Source organism: Apis cerana, linkage group LG14 (assembly GCF_029169275.1).
Source record: "Apis cerana isolate GH-2021 linkage group LG14, AcerK_1.0, whole genome shotgun sequence".
NCBI classification, from domain to species: domain Eukaryota; kingdom Metazoa; phylum Arthropoda; class Insecta; order Hymenoptera; family Apidae; genus Apis; species Apis cerana.
Window position 1 is genome coordinate 9990517 of NC_083865.1, and position 22760 is coordinate 10013276.

General features: G+C 50.1%; 1 protein-coding gene across 4 annotated transcripts; it reads left to right on the forward strand.

The window, feature by feature from the left end:
• Window positions 1-97: 97 nt before the first annotated feature.
• On the forward strand, window positions 98-22349 carry LOC108001028 (protein lozenge-like). 4 transcript variants are annotated; one of them, XM_062084768.1, is made up of 6 exons: window positions 98-458; window positions 848-1078; window positions 5131-5244; window positions 10037-10357; window positions 21209-21382; window positions 21518-22349. In XM_062084768.1, the coding sequence occupies exons 1-6, from the start codon at window positions 203-205 to the stop codon at window positions 21988-21990; spliced, it is 1569 nt and encodes a 522-aa protein (XP_061940752.1). In that variant the 5' UTR covers window positions 98-202; the 3' UTR covers window positions 21991-22349. The 4 variants fall into 4 exon arrangements, with proteins under 4 accessions (XP_061940752.1, XP_061940753.1, XP_061940755.1 ...); XM_062084769.1 differs by having other exon boundaries at window positions 10058-10357; XM_062084771.1 differs by lacking the exon at window positions 10037-10357.
• Window positions 22350-22760: the final 411 nt, after the last annotated feature.

Genomic DNA, 22760 nt, shown 5'->3' on the forward strand with positions numbered 1-22760 from the left:
ATGAACGTGTTGGTAAGTATCCTGGACATCCGTCGTGTGAACCAGAAGCGGAGAAGCAGTTGTTGGAGAAGAAGTAGCTGGTAGCAGCTATAGCAGAGAGGAAAGTCCGTGGAGTGTACAGATCGAGAAGGCAAGTGAAATCACGACGTCTTGTCCGGAGGGTACGTGCTTGGGCGACGAGGGGCGGCAACTGGCCGATGGGATGCATCTACCGGTGGGTTCCGTGGGTTGCGGGGAGAATTACGCCACCGTTGGATCCCACGAAGGCGCCGGTCCGTGCGGCCCCTCACTGGCGCCTCTTCAGGGGGTAAACACCAGGTACCAGCAGGCCGACGACGCCGACGCCGGGGGAGGTGGTGGCGAAATGAGCGAGGGTGCCGCCGTCGGCGAGCTCTGGTGGACCGAAAGACTCGTCGGCGAGGCACAAGCTGAACATCCTGGTGAATTAGTTCGAACAGGTTCGTATTCTTTCTAATATGGCTACCGGAAAAAAGATATCGTTGATTGGTCGAAACGTTTGACGTCATTCTCAATTCAAACGAGCGGGAAAACGGCGCATAGAATGGAAATTTCGTCGCAACGCGAATTCATCGAATTAAGAAAGAACGATAACATTTCTAAAAGTTTTCAAGTATCGCTTTTCGTAGATTTTTCGTGAGAAAAGAGAAGAAAAGTGATAAACATTTGTCATAGTTTGTGATGAGAATATAGTTACGATATAATTTTTGAACATGTATAAAAAGGTAGGTTAAAAAAGTAGGGTTAAGTATATCGATACATTTCTAATCTTATATCTCTATTTCCATTTCCACAAGAAAAATGTTGCACGTTTTTTATATTTTTACAGGATCACCATATTTTCTCTGCAGTCAATTGCCAACACATTGGAGATCTAATAAGACGCTTCCAGTGGCATTCAAAGTTGTCGCTCTTGGCGAAGTCGTCGATGGAACATTGGTGACAGTACGAGCGGGTAATGATGAAAACTGTTGCGCCGAACTAAGAAATTCCACTACGTTGATGAAGAACCAAGTCGCCAAATTCAACGATTTAAGGTTCGTCGGAAGGAGTGGTAGAGGTAAGTGTTTAAAATAATTATTCGTCTATTATTAAAATTATCACTCGTTTACCAATAATTATTTATTACTGGGTATCACTATTTCCTTTTTTTTTCCTCATTCTAAAATAAAGAAATTATGCAAAATAGGCAAAACGTATATATTTGATTAATTTTGCTTCATGTTATTATATTGTTGTTACACAACGGTGACACAAAAATTAAAATTAAACGTAAATAATTTTGGCAAAATATCACATCTATTTTAAAAGATATTAGAATCAGATTGCAATCCGAAGATATTCAATTCTATGATCAAAGCTCGAGACAAGCCATTAAACGAGCCAATAGAGATAGTTAGTTTTGAGGTTTCGAGTGTCATCGTCACTGGCATGTCGCTTTGTAAGTCGTTGAAAAAGCAGCCAGTAAATTATCTGTACAAGAGAGGCGCACGTACCGTGATTTCGAACCCCCTAAAAGCACGGTTATTGTAATCATCATCGTCATCAACTGGCCTCAACCCCGCTTGACTCGTCTCTCGCTTTTAAACCCTCCGCATCCGCGAGTTCCCTCGCATCCCGCCGCCCCCAGAGTCATTACTCGATGTCCGCCGGTAGCCCCGACCTAGCATCCGAAACAACTGGCCGTTAATCAGAAATCATCGTTCGTCGGCCGGAGAGGAAGGGGTTAAGTCTCGAAAATCAAGCGAATCCGCGACTCGATGTTTCTCGAAAAGAAAAAAAAAAGACGAAGAAGAAAAAGAAGAAGAAGAAGAAGAAGAATATAAAAATCCAATCCGGAAACGAGTATAAAGAAAGGTGGCGGCGAGGTGGCGTGTTTTAATTAGCGAGCGTAAATATCTTCTTTTACACGTTATTTGCACGTTAGTTAATTCACACTTGGCGAAACCGCAATCGTTAAACTGCTTTAAAAGGTATAGATTAAGCTTGAATACAGAAATTAAATCGCGCCGGCCGCGAACAAAGTTACACGTATCAACCGGGAACCGGGGCTTTAAATAAATGATTTCCAAACGAATCGATCGACCGACAGCTTTTTAAATAATTCGTTTTTGCGCCGATTAAGTCGTAGATTTGCGTACGGCACGTCGATCAGCTACGATTATCTACGGGCCGGCAGGTGAACCCATCCGGTCCTACAAATGCATTTTGCACCCCACGCATCGTACGATGCATTTATGAATTAACGAGCCGGACTGCTCGCGTTGGAACTGCACGTCCGTCGATAGCATCATCTATGTTTCATTCCATTTCATCATGAAGTGCAGGGTCAGCGAGGTTCCATCCACCTCCTGACACCGGATACGCTATCCCCGAAATCAATTAGCGAAAGGGACACGTCCCTCGCCGAAATCCTTCGATCCCTTTGTCCAGTTTTTGGTATTTTTTTTTTGTTTTTTCTTTTTTTTTTGTTTTTTTTTTTCCGCTTCACTATCTCTCCTCGATAATCCGTAATACTCAATTTCGACGATTGACCAAACCACCCTCGTACCAGCCGCGACCGGCCAGTCGACCTATCCTCCTATCATCGAGATTTTGTTTCCGCGACTTATTAATTTGATTGAATCCTACCGCACCGCTTCGATTCCCCTCGATATTGCCGATCCGTCCAAGAAATTCGGTGGAAAATTCGAATCTCCCTCCCTCTCTTCCCACTTCTGGATTCTCCCCCTCTCCTTGCAAGTGTCCGCCAACGGAGGAGACGAGCAGCGGAGAGTGGTTCGTTTCCGTGAAAAGAAAAGTGAGAAAAGAAAAGTGAATAAGAAGCGCGAAATAAGAATGAGATGGTGGAATGAGAAGAGGTCACGGAAGGAAGGAAGGAAGGAAGGAAGCGAAGGATAAGTGTGAGCGGTGGAAAGGAAAGATGTTTACAATTATCACTTTCCGTGAAGATGGATCGGCAAACTGGTGGAGGTAAAAGGAAAAGGGAGATGGGACAGTGGTGGCGGATCAAAGGGTGAGGGAGAGAGAGAGAGAGGGCGGGGGGCGTTCCGTGATCGTCGGGGCCGAGGCAGGCCCGTGCCTATAATTAGTAATATACCGCAGTCTATATCGACACGGGTGAAATTACCACCGATAGTAATTATTTGACAATTGCAGAGACATCCTGTTGCGAGACTCGGGATCGGGACCTTCGTCCCCGTTCCACCGAACCCTTCGTTTTCCATCCCAACTTGCCGCTCTGCCTCTCCTCCTACTTGGAGAGAGGAGCAGCCGGCCACCTCGCCCCTTCTCTCTCCCCCTCCCCCTCTCTCTCTCTCTCCCCTCGCTCCCTGGTGCCACGAGTATTAACGGACGGTTTCGAGTGGTTTCGGATGGTTGTGTGGGCGGTTTGGGATGGCGTTCATCTCATCCTCGGCACCGTTCGAAACGCACCGACACACCGAAACAAGCCGGAGTCGCGGCGGATAACCGGCGATGTGGTGCGCGCGTTATATATATAGGTGGCACATACGCGTGGCCCGGTTTTGTCTGTCGGTCTGTCCGTCCGTCCGTCCGCCGTTTCGCGAATGCACAGCCTGGGTGTCCTGTCTCTGCAGATGACCGTTCCCATCATCGAGTATTAACCGCAGGTCCGGCCAGTCGGTGGGGGAAATCGGCTGTGCGGCATTATTAGCCCCAAATGCGATGGACTCGGAGGAGGATGGCGGAGGGAAAGGGGTGGTCGGGTGTCGTGCGCGAATTCCCTTCCTACGATCGCTTACGATACGACGAGCCACGGCTCAGCTTCCTCTCTCTCTCTCTCTCTCCACATTTTATCGCGTCCGAGAGGGGAGGAGTAGAGTTCTCGAAGGAAGAGGGCGGGAGGGATGAAAGGGGGAGAGAAGGAAGAACAATAATTGACGGGGCCGTGAAAAGCGAAAGACGAGCGTAATCGTGGAGGTGGGCGATCGATGGGGCTAATCGATTTTAAAACGGAAGAGGGGAGCGATGCGATGCGCGTGATTTTTGGTGTTCCGAAACGAGGCACTTTGCGCTAGACCGAAATGATGACGATAACAAGGATGTAATGACGGGCGCGAGAGCGACAGCATCGCGGCTGAGAGGGTGGAGCGGGCCAGGGGGCGGAGGGCTCGCAGCGGCTCGCGGGGGGAGAGGGCACGCTATAACTAGGATATAACGCCGTGCCTCTGTGCAGTCAGTTGCAGCTCCCGGGGGTGGCGGGGTTGGGGGTGTTTGATGCCGGTTATCATGTTGACAGACACAGCGAGGTGGACCAGGGTGCACCAAGGGGAGACAATTACAAATCGTTGACGTTTACGCCAACACAAACGACTATATGTCCGCGACACGTTAGATATCCTCTCTTTAACGCGGACCGACCGATCTTCTTCGTATTTTCCACCATCGATCCATCTCGCGCTCCAGATTTCTCCCCTTCCAATTTTCCCCCCGGACGAGAGAAGAATCGCGGCACTTTCTTCCTATCTACCTACCTACCTAGCTACCTACCTACCTACCTATCTACCTACCTGAAAAGCATTCATCTATTTTTAAGTGGTACCGAATCGTGCCGACACAAAGTAACCGGAGAGGAAGGGCCGATGGCTATAATCCGGTTGACTTTTTACCGGTCGAAAGAGACAGGGGGTTTGGAAGACAGCAGACAGGCGGCGGAATTACCGAATGCATATTAGCGAGCGTTTAAGAGAGCGTAGTCAATCTCTGCGACGGACGTTTATGGAGAGGGAATTAATATACCGAACCTTCAACTTCGAGACCTTGGTCGGTGATATATGCACACCGGTGCTCCACCCCCCGAACGTCCTCTTCTCCTCTTTCCCTCTCCCCCTCGGCCCGCGCGCTCTAAGACGCGCTCGCGGTCTGCTCGAAACCGAACGGAGGTGAACGTAATTGCGGGAGAGGACGAGATCGTAAACTATTTAGATCGCGATTCGCCGGTGACTCGGTCGGTCGACCGCAGCCGATGGGTCGTGTGTCGCAAAATTGATTCGCCTCTGATAAATCGGTCATCTTCCTTGACTTGGGGAAATATCCTCCTCGACACAGATTTTTCGATTTAACCGAGAGACGTTTCCCCGACGTTTTCAGGAAAGAGCTTCAGCATCACCATCACGGTGTCGACGACGCCTCCCCAAGTGGCCACGTACACGAGAGCCATCAAGGTGACCGTGGACGGACCGAGAGAGCCCCGATCCAAAACGAGTGAGTAGATCAAACACTTTCCATCCCCTGGTAGACCATGGATCGCGAGATCTATCCGCGGCCACCGGCTGCTGCTATCCCGTCGATTCCCTGAAAATGTACCGATAATTCAACGAAAGTCCCTATACGCGGTAATGGGAAGTCATTACAGAGCAGATGGTGCGCGATGATGCAGTGGTCGATGTGCGTACCGCGCGTATGCGTGTTTTGGGTTAGCTATTCACCAACCCGCGCTACACGGACAATGCTTTTACCAGCACACCGCCGCGTGAAAAGTAATCCACTTACCGTAATATACTATGAAAACCTCCAAAAATATCCGTTAATTATCGATGCTTGACCATGCTTAATAACCGGTGTGTCGTATCATGCGTATTTGCCACACCGACGGATTCGCATTATACAAATAATCGAAACCGGTCCACCGTTCCGCTATGATTTTTTCCTCTCTTCTCTTCAGAAGTTTTACAACAGGAAGCGTTAAAAACCCTCCGGAATATTCCTCTCCGAGAAAACTTCTTTCCTTCCCAACTTGGTCCTTCGCCGTGAGCCGTGGGATCAATTTATTCGCTCCTCTCTCTCGTTTTTCGACACGTAGGATAGGGGATCCGATGGGGGAGGGGGGGAAGGACACGGGGGCGGAAAGCTTTTAAAAAATTACCGCATATTGAATATTTGGAAACCGCGAGGATAACTCGATACCAGCGAAAATACCAGAGCAATAATGAAATATTTAATTTCGTCGAACCTGGAAAAGTCGTCGGTTGCATTCAAACTTCAGCAGTTTTTCATTATCAATTCCCGGTTTCACATAATGGATCCACAAAACGTAAATTTATTTCCATAATAAATATTTGCCGGCGACGCGTCTCGCCCATCGTCGAGAAAAAGAAGAGAGAGAATTCGAAAAACGCGGAACAATTGTCCCGGTTTAAGCGAGTACCACCAATTTCAAGCTCCGTTCGTAGAAAAAAAAAAAATGCCTGTTATTTCGATATCAGATTAATAGCCGCTGCGGAGTCGACCACGAATACGGCAGCTTTTTGCGGACGTTTCGCATTTGTTGTATAAAGTATTGATAGACGTAGGACGATGCGTGCCCACTGGTCTCGCAGATTTTTTTTCCCCCTCTACCCCCCCTCCCTTCCCCCTTCCCGCTTTTGTTTTTTCGAAATGGACCAACGTGATTGATTTTTCTAACATTTTTATCGTTCGCTCCGGTTTCGCGAGCCGGCAACGATCGATACGTGCGAGTTACGCGAGAATCTATCGTTACAACATAATTCCATCCACTTTTTACGACGACGATGATCGCGAAATCGTTCGTAGGATAATTTCGATCGATCGAAAATTTGCTCGCCAAGGACGACGTACGTATATATATATATATATATATATATACGATAGAATTTCAAACTATTTATACCCCCGTTAATACGGGGAAAAGTTGACAGTGTTGCGCGCGAGATGGACGTTTGTGTTTCGTGTTTCTCGTATGAAAAAAATCAAAGCAAGCAAATTGATGTTTTTTTTTTTCCATTCGCCGTCCACGTAACCAATGGAAATCAACGGGATATCAAAATATCGCTAATGCCGTGAAATGAAAAAAAGAAAAAAAAAGAAAAAAAAGAAAAAAGAAAAACGCGAATCGAGTTTGTCTCTCGGTTCTCGACGGAGATACGGAGATTCGAGGCTGTCGTTGCGTGTAACGTGAGCGAATAATCCACGATTTCGTTGGATGGTCACGAAATCGTCTCGAAGAACTGGAACCTCCGAATCTCTTCTCTCTCGAGAGCATCTGATCGCGAAGAGGATTCCGTGGCGGGCGGCAGAAGAGACGGCGGGCACGCATCACGACATATTGCATACAGGAGTTTTGGACAGCGATGGCGTGCCTCCTCGCCACGCGGCCCGGCCACGCACCAGGGACAATCCATGCAAACGACCAAGCGTGTACGGGAGCCGTCGGGCGAAACAACCGGCGCTCTCATTGTCCTCCCTTGCGAACGATGCGAGCCACCGGACACCTGCCGGCTATCATTATTGCGTGGATAATCGGGCGAGCTTTTTGTTATCGGGAATCACCACCCCTCGCCCCATTTCTCGCCCGGCTGCTCGCCCGGTAATCGCGCAATTTTTCCAATTCACCGGCCCGTCGTCGCGTGTAAATACCGAAAACTCGGCCACCGAACGGCGCGCGACCGGGCTAACGGACTTGCAAGGCCAACACCCTGATCCGACTCAAGCAACCAGCTCGCCTTGTGTCTTCTTCCTCGTTGCCGAAAATCCTCGTGGCGTGAAGCAAATTATTTACCGCGCGTGTTTCATGTTCCAACATAGGACAGCCGAGGATGTCAATTCGCTTTAACGTAATAATTATAAACAGGGTTACGGTTCTCGTCGAGCATGATATTCGAACTCGTTTCGACGAGTTAGAATTAGACGGCGCGCGTGGAACGGGAGGAGGATACGAAGTGGCAGGCCTAGTTTTCTCTCGGTTGGTCGGGAAACCGAGCTCGATCGGATCCGGGAACAGAGAACGAGTCGAAGGGAGGGAGGGAGGGAGGGCAGCGCGAATCGGTTGGAACGAACGGAGAAAAGGGAGTTGCGAAACAAAGTGGGTACCGGGTATCCATCACTGCGGCCGAAAATCATCGAAACGGTCCCGGGAAAACAATATCGATAGATCGGCCGCTGTCAGTCAAACGTTGAAATTGAATTTGCTTGCCCGGTAATTGTTCCGCGTTTGGTATTTCGATTAGAGACTGAAGAATGCACCGTGCCCCTCTCTCTCTCTTTCGAAATTATTTTCCGTATCCTCCGTAGGAAAAGCTTGGAATCCGCGCACTCTGGTTTCGAAATTGTGCTCGAAAAAAAGAATCCGAGGGTGCTCGATCTTCGAAACACGCGAGTTTCACATGGGAAGATCGAGAGAAAACTCCGTCCACGGCGAAAGAATTGGAAAGAATCCTCCAAGCTTCGGCCGAAAGGTTTCGATTCTCGTTTCTAACTTTTGCGAGGGGAAGGGAAAAGAGATTATTCCCTTGGTTTACTCAGCGATGTTATTTTTCTTTCCGCGGGAGGAAAAGCTTCCTTTTTCTTATTTTTCACAGCGATGTTTCTCTACAGCGAAAGAGAGGAAGAGAGAGAGAGAGAGAGAAGGGAAGGGAAGAGAGAGGATCGGAGCAAAATTGTCGAAATGGTCAGGCAGAGGCCGTCCGTCGGTGGCGCGGCGTCAAGGAGGACGTAAGACGAGCGGAGGGAGGGGCCCGTTATTAGAGAGGAGGAAAAAAGCCGCGCTATTTCCGTCCTCCGGAGCTGCCACACTTTGATTAGATAAGCCCACCACCCGTGCTGCGGAGATTGGAATTATTCTTCTCTCTCCCTCCCTCCCTCCCTCCCTCTCCTTCTCTCTCTCTCTCTCTCTCTCGTACACTCATTCTCTCCGTCCTCTCCGCCTCACCACGTTCGACGAAGGTGTTATATCGTTCTTGTTCATTGTAATTAACCGCCTTTCCGCTTCTAGATTCGGATAGCAGGTACGTTCTCAGATATCCCGTTACGCGATAGCCAACCCCGGACCCCCGATAATTTCACGTTTTCACCAATAACATCAACGCGTTTTTCGCCTCGACCCGTCGATTTTCGTTCGGTTCAGGTGCGATTTTCGATTGCTCGCGCGTAATTAAGAGAGAGAGATAGGAGAAATCCCTTTCTTTTATTATTTAACTCGCTCCATTCTTACACTTTGCTCCCGTTGAATGGAAACCCGCGAAGTTGGGAGCTTCGCCCCGAAAAGAGCGATTGGAGCGATACGTTTGGAAGGGGAGGGGGGGGGGGCATTACGAGCGTCCGGTACGTGAGAAGTCGTGGGATCCGGTCGTGGAGCCGAACACGGTGCTCCCTCGTTCCTTGGGCCTCGTGTACGGGCGAGGATCGTGGTAGTCGGTAGCGAGGAATAATCTTGTAGGCATCGGTTGCCGCACCGGAGCTGACCATCTGGGCTCACCGACAATTTCGTGCAGTTTGCGGTCGAACTTTATTTGTCGTTCGCCCTCGTGGCCCGAGTCTCTCCTCCGTTTTCCCTCTTCCTTCCCTTCGCCCCTCCCTCCCGCCCTTGCGAATAACAATTTGCGCCTCGCGGCTCCCCATTCTTACCTTCCTCTTGCTCTTCCAGGGCCCTCGAGGGGAGGGGAAAGGGGCAGTGCTCCACTTGTTCCGATCGACGTCTTTCTCTCCTCTCCTTCCTCGCTCATTCGATGGAAGGAGGGTCGAGACATCATTTTTCTTCCTTTTTAGGGAGGAGGAGGAAAAGTAGAAAAATTAGGATTCGATTGGATCGTTTGGATAAAGAAAAAAATGAAACGGAGGTGTGGTGATTTCGCCATCGAATGTCGTGTACAGTGATTACGTAAGCAATCGAGAGTATGCACGTGGCGCATAATGTGCATCGCCGTATAACGATGCACACGCACACGACGCGCGCATATTGCGATCCTCCCCGATAGAGGAGTCGCCGGAGTGTCCGGTACACTGTGCAGACACTCCTCCCCCCTCTGCCTATTCGGAGGAGGGAGATGGAACGCGCGAGGAATGCTATTGAAGTCGATCGAGGCGCATAGCAGCTCGAGTTTCTTAATTACCCCTCTCTACGTCGGCCTAATTGCACAAACATTTGCCCCCTCCTTATCGCTCCCCTCGACCCGATTCGGCTGGATTTTTCGCGAGGCAGGGGATAAGAAAAAGAAAGGAGAGAAGGTGGAGGGAATTGGGAAAAAGGATGAAAGAGAAGGTTGGTTGGTTTATTTTCCAGGGCAGACTCACATCCCCGGATTGGCGCGAGTTCCCGCGCTGCCCCGTGTTCCCGGATTGACCCGAGGGACTTTCCCCGACGCGCCAAGCCCGTTCACTCCCTACCTTCGGGACTCGGAGCCGTACAGGAGGAATAAGCATCACGTCGGCAACAACGTCACCGCGAACTCGGTTAGCGGTGCCTGCACCAACCCCAACAACACCGATCCGACCGCATCGCCTGCTTCGAGCGCCCACCTCGGGGCGAGTAGCGGCTCCTCGGCTCATCAAGATTGCTACAAGCACAGCCCTCAGCACGGTGGTGAGTCAACCGATCCATTTGTCGGTCCTTCGCGATTCGATTCGAGGATTCGAATTTTGAGAATTTTCGCAAATCGATTCGATTCGATCCGCAAGATCGAGGAGATTTTAGCGGGCACCGCTTCGCTCACGAGCCGTCCTATCCTCGTGGCTCGTGGAGCGGCTGTGAAACTGCGCGCAAACCCCACCCACCCCCTTCTCCTCCATCGCGGGGAGGGGAGGCGAGGGATCTGGACGGGGAGGGAGGGGGGATCCGCCGTTTCGCGAGGTAATAGTTTCATACCTCGTTCCGGCTCTGCACCCTCTAATTCAACGTAATAACGACATTCAACCTGCCGTTTCCATCTCTTCTCCCGCTGATCCCCAACACGATCCACCGTTGTTGTCTCTCTAGCACGAGGCCAAAAGTGTCCTCTCGCTCGCGCTCTCCGTCCCTCTCCGGCCGAAAGATGATTTGCTCGGAGGAGAGAGGGAACGAGATCGGTATTTCTCCCGGTGTTTTATCGTCGTGAAACGCGATGATGGATCCCGGATGGATCCTATTAAATACGGTGAAAAATTCAGCAAAGTGGATTAAATCGAGATTTGACGAGGTTGGACGGCGGGATTCGAGGCCGTCGAGGTGGTACGGTTTCGATGATCGAAGATGCGGGAAAAAAGGCGGGAAACTCGGAGGGGGAGCCACTTTATTTCTGCATGGCATCGTCTCGCATCAGCGGTCTCGACCTGATCAAAGTTAAGTAGACGCGCCCCTGGCTGCCAAGACCTCTTTGAAGCTACGTTGCGGTTTCTCTTTGCCCTAATCTCTCTTCTCTCTTCGTCCTTCTCCTCGTCCTTCTCCCCTCCCTTCCTTCTCTCCGCCCGATCGCCCCAACTTTGTCGCACCCGTGTCACCTTCCCGGATCGCCCGACCATTCTAATTACCTCGTCCAAACTCTCTCTCTCTCCCTCTCTCTCTCCCTTCCTTCTTTCTTCTTCGATCGACGCGAGATTCCGTCTTTTCATTCGCGAAAACGATTAGACATCGACATAGAAATTTTCAAAATTCGATTCGTTTTCATAACGCGTTTCCCGTCTCGTGTGAATGGGAACGATGCTTCGGTTTATCGGTCACTCGTTCATCTTCTTTCTCTTCCTCCTCCTCTTCTTCTTTCTTTTCCTCCTCCTCCTCCTCCTCTTCTTCTTTTTTCGCGTTCCGTGTCTACTTCGCGCCTAATGAGCGGATCCAACGGCCGAATGGGCACACGTACGAATGAGCGCAGAGAGAGAGAGTGCGAAATGATGAGCGTCGGTGGATGCAATTTTCCTCCTCCTTTTCTCTCCTCCTCTCCCTCGTCTCTCTCTCGCCCCGTGTTTTCGAGGCAGGTCATCACCGGATTCAGAGATCCCCTTCTGAATTTACAATCGGTACAAGAGACTCGTGCACTCACGTACCGCTCACGTGCACGTCTGCGTAATACCAGGGATCGATCGATCGCTTCTCGATCGATCGAGAGCTGGATCCATGTTGTTTTTGCCGGTCGATCCAGTCGACTCCTCCTTTTGTCTCGGGCTCGGTTCGCTTGCGATGCCGTTGTAGACGCTGTTGAATCGGCCATCTCCCTCCCATCCTCGTAATCTTCTTCTTCTTTCGTTTTGCCTCTCTTTCTCCGCCACTCCTTCACCGCCACCGTTTTCTCTCCTCCTCCTCCTCGGTGATTGCTCTCTAAATCTCGCCTACATGATCTCGCTCGAGATCGAGCGTTTATATCCCATGATGAATCGCGGCTCCAAGTCGAAAACTGGCAAACCGTTTTCGTTCGACCCTCATCCGTTACCCGATCTCTTATTCCTCCTCCTCGAATGACGAAATGGACAAAAATGGGAAACGACGAGGAGAAAAATGCGCGACATTGGCGGAGGTTTTTGCGGAGGTGTTCGAGGGAAAGGAAGAAGAAAAGAAAGGAGAAAAAGGGGGAAGCGAGCGTTCTACTCCTATCTGTTATAATATAACCGTGTCCGTTTCTCTTTTGCCCGAAGCCTCATCTCGAGTCGTGATCGGGGTAATAAGCCGGTGGCAAGCGGGCCCGAGTACCCGAAGAGGAGGGAGGGGGAGGATGGTGCGCGGGGAATTGAAGGAGGAGGAGAGTTGCTCTCTCGAAACGAAACGAAACGAAACGAAACGAAACGAGAGAAGGAGAAAATAGAAACGACAGGAGAGATGCCGGGCGGCGACCGACCACGTGGTAGGGGTAAGGATGCTGATTATGGGGTGTCAAACAATCACGCTGATTGTATATTCCTCCTCTCTCTCTCTCTCTCTGCGTATCTCCGCGTTTACTCGCAGCGTAACCCGAAAGCCGATGGATCTGTCTTGTTTCCTCGCTCGGCTGCACCTTCCCCGTCGAACATCCGTGGCGTAAAAATTTTAAAAAGTCGCGGAGAGAAATTACAGAGAATAGAATTTCCTATTTCTATTTTATCGGAAAGAAAGGAAGGGAAGAAAAGAATTCGGTGTCGTCGAATATTTCTATAATCTTTCTTATCGAGAGGAAAATTGTCTCTCTAAATCTTTCTAAATCCCTCTCCATTTATTAGCGATAATTATTGGCCAGCGAATTCGAAGAGAGGACTCACAATTTCGCGATTCCCACGTGACTACACCTTTCCGTCTCCTCTCCTTCCCTTTTTCTCCACCTACTGATGATTGTCAGTGTTTTCTTTACCCGTCGACGTGGATTTTGTCCGAGCGAGGGAGAGGGGGCTTTAATGGAAGGCTTACAGTGCGTGGAATCATTTACTCGTTTCTCGGTTGGGAACGGTTGGGAATTTTAGTTAAACGGTACTCTCCGCTACCAGAAGAGAAGAAAAAAGAAACAGAGAGAGAGAGGAGGGATCTTTGTCGTTTAATGTCAAGCTGCGGCCGGATTCGCGTAGAATTTCATCTGGAAAGTCTTGCCATTCCCTCGTATATACAGGCGCAACTTCTTTTTAATCCTCGCGGCTGGTATCACGTGTGGTTGATTAAATTTCTCTGCCGGCGTAGCCGCCTTCGCAGCGTCTGAGGTCTCTCTCTCTCTCTGCTCAGGCAGGGAGCGAGCGAGGGAACGGGTTCAAGGGTGTAGCCTTTCTTAAGGGGTGCGAGAGAGGAAGTTTGCAGGCAATTAGGAAAGTGTCACATACACTCCTTTCGCGACTCTCCCTCCCCCTGCAACACGCCAACCCCTATCATACTCTATCACCGGGTTATTAACGCGCAAGCTTAAACTTGTTGCCAATTCGCAAAGGATCCGTGACACACAGGAAAAGGAGGGGGAGGAGGAGGAAAACGCGTGCGATCAAAACCGCCGCTTCCCTTAAAACTACTTCTATCTTCCTTCCGTTCGTTCGTCCAACGGAATCGAGGGTTATTTTCCAGATTTTTTGGGACGACAACGACTCTCCCTGTTATCTAAAGTGACGGCGGGGTTGTCCCGTCCCCCGAGCGAGGAAACGAGGCTTCGATGCCCGCCGAAATGACGAACGCGACCGCAGAACTTAATTAAACTCGTAAATCCGTCGCCACCGTCGTTCCACGACATCCACGACGACTATTGTTTCGTGCACCGTTTCGTACACTTATTTCCCCTCCTCCTTCCTTCTCGCGGGTGAACTTATGCATCTCGACGAGACGAGAGGATTTTCGAAAAGGAAGGAGAGAAAGGAGGGAAGGAAGAAAGAAAGAAAGCGTTTATCGCGGGGAGGAAAGCCTCGAGGCTTCCTTCGAGGGCGAGGAATTTTGAGAGATCCGTCGGGTGCGGGGCTCGCAGCGAAGTTTATCGGTCGGTTTATCGCGTATCCTGGTTGCACGACATCCTTCGTGTCCGTCCAATCGGGCGCGCACTCGGCGGACGACTCAAGGAAACCCGTGCGGTGACCAAGACCGCGATAATAACCGAGGCGAATCGAGCACGTCTCGTTTCCACGTATTTCCACGAATCTGGCCGAGGATCTAGACGAGGTGCTTTCCGGAGATAGCGGGAATCTGCTCGCTTTCGATCGCTCCTCAATCTCGTCGAGCGAACGAGATAACGTTGTTTGAGGAAGTTCGATGGGGGATATTTCGATATTTTTCGATTCGTGGAAAAAGAGAGAGAGAGAGAGAGGAAGGGTCGAAGAGAATCTAGGATGAGATGGACGAGTTTTGGCACGAGGACGACTACTCTTGGATTGAATTCGGCACCCTTCGTTCGAACGCATCCACGCTTTTCCCACGACGATCCCTGCGAATTGATGCTCTTCTCGAACCGAAAAGAGTATTCGTCGGTGGGAATTTTAAGTTGGAAAAATACATATCGTCGTTTAAATTTTCCATCCTCGAAAACGAAATGGACGAAGATGAAGAATTCTTTTTCTTTCTCTTTTCTCGAGTCAACTCGTTCGACGGAGCGAAAGTATATATATATATATCGAGGAGTAAAATCGAATGGGTCGGCCGAAAATCGAGGCGTTCGGCAATCAGGATACTCGTTCGAATCGATTTGCGAGATGATCGAGGGACAATCTCGAGAGCAAATCGATCGAGGTCGGATCCGGCGGCTCGAAACGTCGAAGGAATCGAGGCGGACGAGCGAAGCGAGAAAGCGGTTCACGATTCAGAGGATCCCGGTTCCCGAGATCGTCATCCTACCGAAACATCGGGGCAAAAACTCTCGAAAATCTCGGCGGATAAAAAGACGGCCGGTTTTTTGTAATAATAAGCGGCCACGCCGAGGCGAGCGAAGAAACGGAAAACTGCTCTCTCGGCCGACTTGTCGCGGCGTTTTGCCATTAACGGTCGTTTATTTGGAGCAACTTCTTTCCCCCTTCCTAAGCTAGAAAAAGAAAGGAAAAAAAAGAAAGAGAAAAAGTATCGAGATTTCTTTCTGGGATTATCTCATTGTGTCCAGTGTCTCGATTCTCAGCAGGGAAATTGTCCAAGCATCGCATTCCGAGAGAAGCAAATTGCAAACTTTGCATTCTCCGTCTTATCCTTCTCTTTCGTATCGCTTTGATCTTTCACGATGTTTTTTTCTCTCGATATATATATATATATCTCGAGATTCGAGCGAGAAAATTGCAAACATCTGTATCGAAAAAATATAGGAAGAAATTTTGAGGAGAAGTCAACAGGTATTAAATGATCCTCCCTTCATTCGTCTCGTTACTCGGACAAATCGTAAAAATGACGTTGCCTTCTGTTGAAAGATTCCAAACACGCGACAGATTATCATATTGTTTCCGCAATTCTTTCTTTAATCGTGGCATCTTGTTAAATTCATCCCAAGTTCCTAGAAAAAAAAAATTGCGACGTAATTCGAAATTCGCCAAGGAATAACTGTCCCGTATCGCAACGCCCTCCTCTGGATCTCTGGTTGAACTGCAGCCGTTTCCGTGACCAAGACCACCCGCCGCGATACCGCCCTTTTCTCCACTCTTGTCGCTCACGACGATTTCCAGAAGAAGAGATTCCAGAAATCTCGTAAATCTCGATGACTCTCCTCCCGATACGAAATGCAAAAAAATCGCAACGTTTCATCGAGTACAGTTTATCCTGAATCGCGAGGTCGGGAAGAAGAAAAGTAGAAATTGAACGGAAGGAGGGAGAAGAACCACTGGAATGAATGGTGGAACGGAAGTATTGGCAAGGTAAACGAATTAGGATCGAAAGGAAGCCCGTACCGATCTCTCTCTTTTTTCTTTTTTTTTCTCGTACACAAAATTCCTGTACACGTACATCGCCGGTACATTGGCTGAATCGTGTTCAAAGAGAGAGAGAGAGAGAGGGAAGAAGAGCATCGAAGGAGAAAAAATAGGGAATAAATCTTGGGAGAAGAAGAGGAGAGGAGACGAGAAGGTGGAGAGAGGCAGTTACGTGATCCACGCTCGAGAGGGCACGGGATCTTCGTCCCGATCTCTCTCTTTTTTTCGAGTTATTCTCCTCGTTTTACCTGGCCACGATTTTGGTCCTCTGCCTATCTTCTCCTCGTTTTTCCTCTCCTTTACTAGATAATCGAACGATACGAGGCCAAATTGAATTACACCGGCGGGCGTGAAACTGCAAGGATTCTTCTTAATGAGATTCGTTTCTATTGAGGAAGCGCATTATATATATATATAAATTCGAATAAATGGGACGGTTTTCGAGAGAGAAAATGGAAAAATTTGCACGATCGGTTTCGGATTCGTTGTGGAGCAACGGGAACATCCGCTCTTTCTTTACCCTGACTTGCTCTTTTATCAATCGGGAACATAATTGATCGGCAATCAACCAGCCCGATCGAACCGTGATCAATCGATTAACGATCGACGTCGCTTTCGTCGAACTCTCTCGCCATCTCTCCTCCTCCTCCTCCTCCTCGTTCGTACCGATCTTCGTAAAAAACGCGTCGACCGTATTTGTTTATTTTCTCCTCTAAAGGAAGGCGAGAGAACCGAAACGCATATCCCTTCACGGGGGACAAATTGAATGAACGGAGGAGCGCGGTTGAAAGGATCTCTCCTCCTCGGTTCGCACGCGATCCTCTCCTCTTCCTTGGAACCGTCCTGGAATATAATCGACGTTCCTTCAAATTTTCTGTCGTCCACCATGCGCCTCGAATGCTAAAAGTAGCAGAGCAATTATACGGAAAAAGAAGAGAGAGAGGAGCTAGAAAAACTCTCGCGTGTCCGGCGAAGGCGCGTGAATTTCCGGGGCGCGCCGATCACGGCTCCCTCTCCCATTCATGCTCTTCATTCACCCTCGAAATTACGGCGGCGCTCGTGCAGGGGGAAGGGGGGCCAGAATGAAAGTTGTTGGTCGAAAGTTGTTCTCCTGGAAGGGGGCGAGCGAGGAGGAAACGAGAACAGAGATCTTTTTCTCCCCGAAAAGGGGGGAAAGAGCAGTGGACTACTCCTCGGAGAAGAGCATCTCCATTGTTCGTTTCCAAATTGCCGCGATGCGTGCGTGCGTGCGTGCGAAACGCGCTCTCTTCGGCCGGGCGTTAAACAGATTTCCTTCCTTTCGGGGGTATTCTGGGGGGGGAGAGATGAATGGGAAATAACGAAGGAACGAGAAACGCAGCTCGGGATCAACGAAATTAGCGGCGATGGGCATTGAAACCGTCGTCGAAAGGGATCGGATCGCCTACTTCCGAGGAGATTGACGAACCGTGAATCGTTGGAATTATCGGAGGAGAAGGAGGAGGATTTATCAATCGATCCACGGTTTTATGATATATTATTATATTTCCTCGCGTGTTCCTGTCACAATTGCGAGATCCCTTTTTCTTTCTTTCTTTCCTTCCTCCCTTCTCTCCCCCCTTTTCGTCCAATTTTCGTCGAAAGGATAAAACTCGACACCTTCCTCCTCCGAGGGAGGAGACGAATCGCAATATTCGGAAAAGAGTTTCCCTCTATCGAGCCGGCAAGGACGCCGGGGATCGGACTGGTAGCCGGTCGCTCGGGATCCCGAAGTCATCGAGGGAAACACTATCCCCGGGACAGGATACCCGGTGTATAAGAAGAAATCGGTGATGGTAAGCGATACGCGAGGCAACAAGAGTTTCCTGGCCGTTCGTATGCGTAAGACTTCTCTTCTCTCTCTCTCTCTCTTCCTCTCCTCTCCGAACGTTGCGCCTCTCGATACGTGTCATACACGTACGGCTGGCGTGTGTCGACATTCGTGTCGAGCAAGAATATCGAGACGACGCAATATCGACTTACGTTACACGACCAAACGTGTGCATCTATCTTGGTGGGAAACGAAGCCCCACGGCTTCGTCTGTTCGTCGTTCCTCCTGACTTTTCCTTCTCTCTCCCCCCCTCTCTTTTCTACTCTCCTTCCTGCGCCGAAAACCCGTCACAATCGTTCGACGAAATTCTTCTCCGTCCGAGACGGGCCCTCCCCAACTTTTGCCGCGAAATTCTTGGCGCGGCCGAGCCGGGAACCGCGCCCCAAGCAAGGTGAAACGTGTCAAGGACGAGGTATGCTAGGTATCCCGCCACTCTTTGGAAGGCCGAGTCTCAAAGCGAGGCGAAACTCTCGTCGAAGGAACGTCCAAGTACGAAGTCGCTCGCGGAACGGGCGCGACGTTTCTCGATCGGTCGCGGGAGGAGGAAAAAGACGAGGTCGAACGGATTGGAGCGAACGGATAGCGGTAGCTGGGAGCTGGGTGTGGGGAGAGAGAGAGAGAGAGAAAGCGAGAAACGACGAAATGACGGCGGTCGATGGACGGTTCGTTAAGTAGATGGCTGGTCGGGAGACTAAGCACCAAAACCACCTCACTGTGGTTTCACACCCGCAGAGCAACGGACAGAGATCCAGGGAGGGAAGAAGAGAGATACGGAGAGGAGGAAGTAGTAAACAACTCCGGAGTTCCTTTGGTCAGGACTCGTGCGTCCCTTCCTTCGGTCGGGGATGAACGATGTTACACCTTGGTGATTTCTTTCCTCCTCCGCCTCCTCCCGGAGCGACCACGGCGCAACGACACCGAGCCGATAATAAATGGTGTATCTACGATGGGAAAGTCCGATACACTTTCCCTCTCCTCTTCCTCTCCTCGCAAGTCCTCCCGGTGTCTGCGGTCGAAACTATGAAACTCGACGAAATGTTTCCAAGCGTGGAGAGAGTAGGACGATTTCATCTCGTCCGGTCTTATTGGCCGACATCGGCGAGGAAAAAATCCGGAGCGATCGAATTTTCACCCGATGTCTCCTCCGCTCTCCTCGAACCTGCTCTCTGGCTAGGTTCATAGAACCGGCCGTCTTCCTTGAACGGATCCCCGAAACGAGCCATTATCCAACAGATGGTCGACCCAGTGTGCTCGACGCGCTCTGCTTTGTTTTCTTACCGTTGTTCCGGTAATTGCGGCAAATGCACGGCCATTTTCGGTAATCACCCCCACGCCCCCATCCCCGCGGCGGTCCCCTTTGAGAATTCCGAAACGACCTCGACCTTCCTTCCTTCCTTCCTTCGTACCTTCCTCGCTTCCTTCCTTCCTAGGCCGGTAGGCGTAACGACAGTTTTATCCTCTTCTCCTGACCTCGATCTCCGACCTTTCCCCTTAGGCAAGTGAAAGCGATCGCGTCCAATTTTTCTCCTTTCCCGGTTTTTTCGGGAATCCCAATGGATGGAAGAAAAGATCGCGAAGATCTCTGCTCTCGGTGCTCTCTCGATCGGTAATTCTGCGTTGCGAGATTCGTTTAATCGTTCGATACGGAGGTCGTAAACGTCGGATAATAAAACAGAGAGAGAGAGGGAGGACGAGTATGTGTACAGAGTGAGTTACGGGAAAGAGTTTCGACGAGGCCTGGCGATTGACTTCTTCGAGCCCCCGCCAGGTTAAATAATTTGACTTGGAAGGCTCGCGTAGCGTAAAGGCTTGTCCATAGGTTTACGAGGGAATTAGCAACCGTTAATTACAAAACCGCCGACCGTTTCTTGCGCGCAGCAGCCCCTCATAATCCAACACGGGATTACGAAGCAAGTTTCCAGTCCAAGCCAATGGCGAAACCCGTGATTTATCGCCTATTAAAATCGACGGTTTTCTAATCAATTCTCTCCGACGCTTCCCCGCCTTGACCCGAAACGTTTCCTCCCGTTGCTTTCCATTTACTTCACTGCCGAGATGCAATTGTAAATTTTCTCGATTCGAGCCCGAAAAATTCTCGACTTTGTCGAAAAATATCGGTTCTTTTCCTCGCTCCTCGAGCAGGAATGGAAAAGCGAATAATTATTTCGCGAAATAATTACGCGAGAATCTTTCCAACTCTCGCGAGATCGAGTTCGAAAAACGTCCGATAAACCGTTTCATTTTTATTTTTAACGCTCGTTTGATCATTATCGTTTCCCCGTAACTCGATCGGGGAAAATTTTTCGATAGAGAATAATTGACGATACTTCGAACCTCGTTCCTCGTTCCTGGCCGGAGAAGCAGTTCTTGGAAGCAGTTGCTTCCACGACGCCCTTGAACGGAGCCGTTGTTCCGTCATCGAGCCGACGACTGTCGAATTACCAATGCTCTCCACCTCTCCACCTTGTTCCACCTGGTGTTCGTCCTAAGCGCGTCACGTACGCGTCGTGATCGATTCCACTTGTCCAACTTTCGTTTTCAGAATTTTTCTTCCCCTCTCCCCTCTCTTTTCCTCCTTGGAACGAAGAGGGAATAGAGGGAATAGAGCGGAAAAAAGTGGAGTGGATTCTTTGGAACAAATACACGAAGGCCAACAGGAAGTAGACTATAGGATTACCGATGTCGAATGAAAGCTGAAACGAGCGATTGAGAGGAAGGATGGAAAAAAAAGAGGAGCGAAATATTATGTGTCGACGCCGATTCTTTTCGTGAAACTTTATTCGCGGGAGAAACGAGGATACGCGTTTCATAACTCGTGTTCGACCGCTGCTCCTTGAATAAATGGCGTAAATTTTGCCGAATCATCCACCGACTCATCGCTCCAACATTTTCCTCTCTGCCTCCAACCTGCTTTTACTCTAAGCTGCTATCGCTTCGCGAGCTAATATATACATGTATATTCATCGGACGTCCGACGGAAGTCGCGAGTAACTCTGCGATAAATATTTCACGAGATGATAATTAACGTATAATTACTTGCCCACACTTATATAATTACGCGCGAGATCTCAATCTATCCCGATAGTAAATAATTGAAGAATTAACGCGGTATTTCTAGCGACGGTTTCCGGCATGCCTTCACCCGTGAATCATTTCGATTAATCCGGCGGAGTTAGTCATTCGAAACACCGTTACCAACCCGTATACGCGATACGTGCCAATTTGTCCGTTCGCTCTTTTCCTTCCCCTTCTCCTTCTTCGTTGCTCGTCGCGTATCGACGTAATCGCGACGACTGTTGCAGACACGGGTACGGCAGGGAGCGCGGAATGGACTTATCCGTCGGCGGCGCCGTCTTATCCGGCTCCTCCGGTAAGCAGCGGCGGCTCGTTTTCACCGATCCCCGGAGGGGCGTTCTCGTATCCAGGTGAAGCCCTTTCTCACCACCCGACCACGGAGCCGGTGCCGTTGCCAACTGGTAAGCCAACTGGGGAGGGGGAGAGACCCACTTTTCCCGCTCGATCGTAACGTGGCTCGAACTTCAAATTTCACGTTGCATCGCGCAGGAAAAGAGGAGGGACGCGCAAAAAGATCGGATTTGGAATTGTTGCAGTTCTGCCGTCGGACACCAGCCAACAGGACACGTACACGCCCAACTGCGTGTCCATGTATCCGAGCCACGGCGCCTCGTCGACCTCGCTGCCCTTGGTTCCCGCGAAATCGAGCGACCCGGACATTTTCGCGGGGGGCGGGACAGGGAGCGGGAGCCCGGGCTATCACTACGGTTCCTGGACCTCGGGCCCGGCTACGCCTGTCCCCGTCGCCTCGCACAACTACAACCCGAATTACCAGGGCTACTACAACAATCCAAGCCAGAACTACATCAGCCCCGCCCCGATGGTCCTCTACCCCCAGTTGTACAGCACGGTGAACCAGAACCAGATCCACCTGCACCTACACGGGGACTTGAGCGAGGAGCAGGTGACCATTGCCGGTAGCAATCTGACCATAAGCAGCAACAGGCTTGAGATCGGCGTGATGGGCGAGGAGAACGAGCAGAGGAACGACGTTTGGAGACCTTACTGAGCTCGTCTCTCTCCTGCACCGCTGCTTTCCGACTTTGCCAGCGCGACTTTTCACCGGATCGGACCTGAGATCGGACCACGGTCGCGCTGTAAATGTGATATCGAGGAAGAAACGTTTTATGAAAGTTAGTTTCGGACGGGGATTGTGCGCAGTGGAAGCGATTATTCTTCTTCTTCTTATTCTTCTTCTTCTTCTCGTTGGTCACGTACGCGAGTGTTGTACGACGGGGGAATGGAGAGAACGACTTCGAGGTCGTTTGGGAAAAGCGAACGATTTGTGATGGATCCAGCGCGTGTATCCTCCGAGTGGGAAGATAGTCATGTAACGTTGTAAATACAGATATTTTCCATGAAATAAAATCTTGCTTGAACAGGTTCCTCGATCCCCCTTCCCCTTTGGTCGATCGGATATCGTGGTGGCGAATAGAAAAGGCCTCGTAAAGGTTGCTTCGTTCTCGCTCTCTTCTCTCGCTCGATTCCCGATATTACGTTCGTTAGCGGGCGAAAAATTGGACGAAAGGGGTCTGAAACTTTTCGTTAGGGGGGAGGAAATCTTATCCGGCGGGAAGGGAAGGGAAAAACAAGGCGGCGGTGCTCGTCTCTTTTTCTCCTGCGGGGAGAACGCGGAGGAACGGCACGGATAATCCTTTTTTACGGTTGCTGCGAGCTCTATTTAATATTTAAAGCGATGCTGGAAATGACGAACGAATGGATAGTTGCGGTCTACATCGACCCGCGTTCTCTCTCTCTCTCTCTCTCTCCCTTTACTTT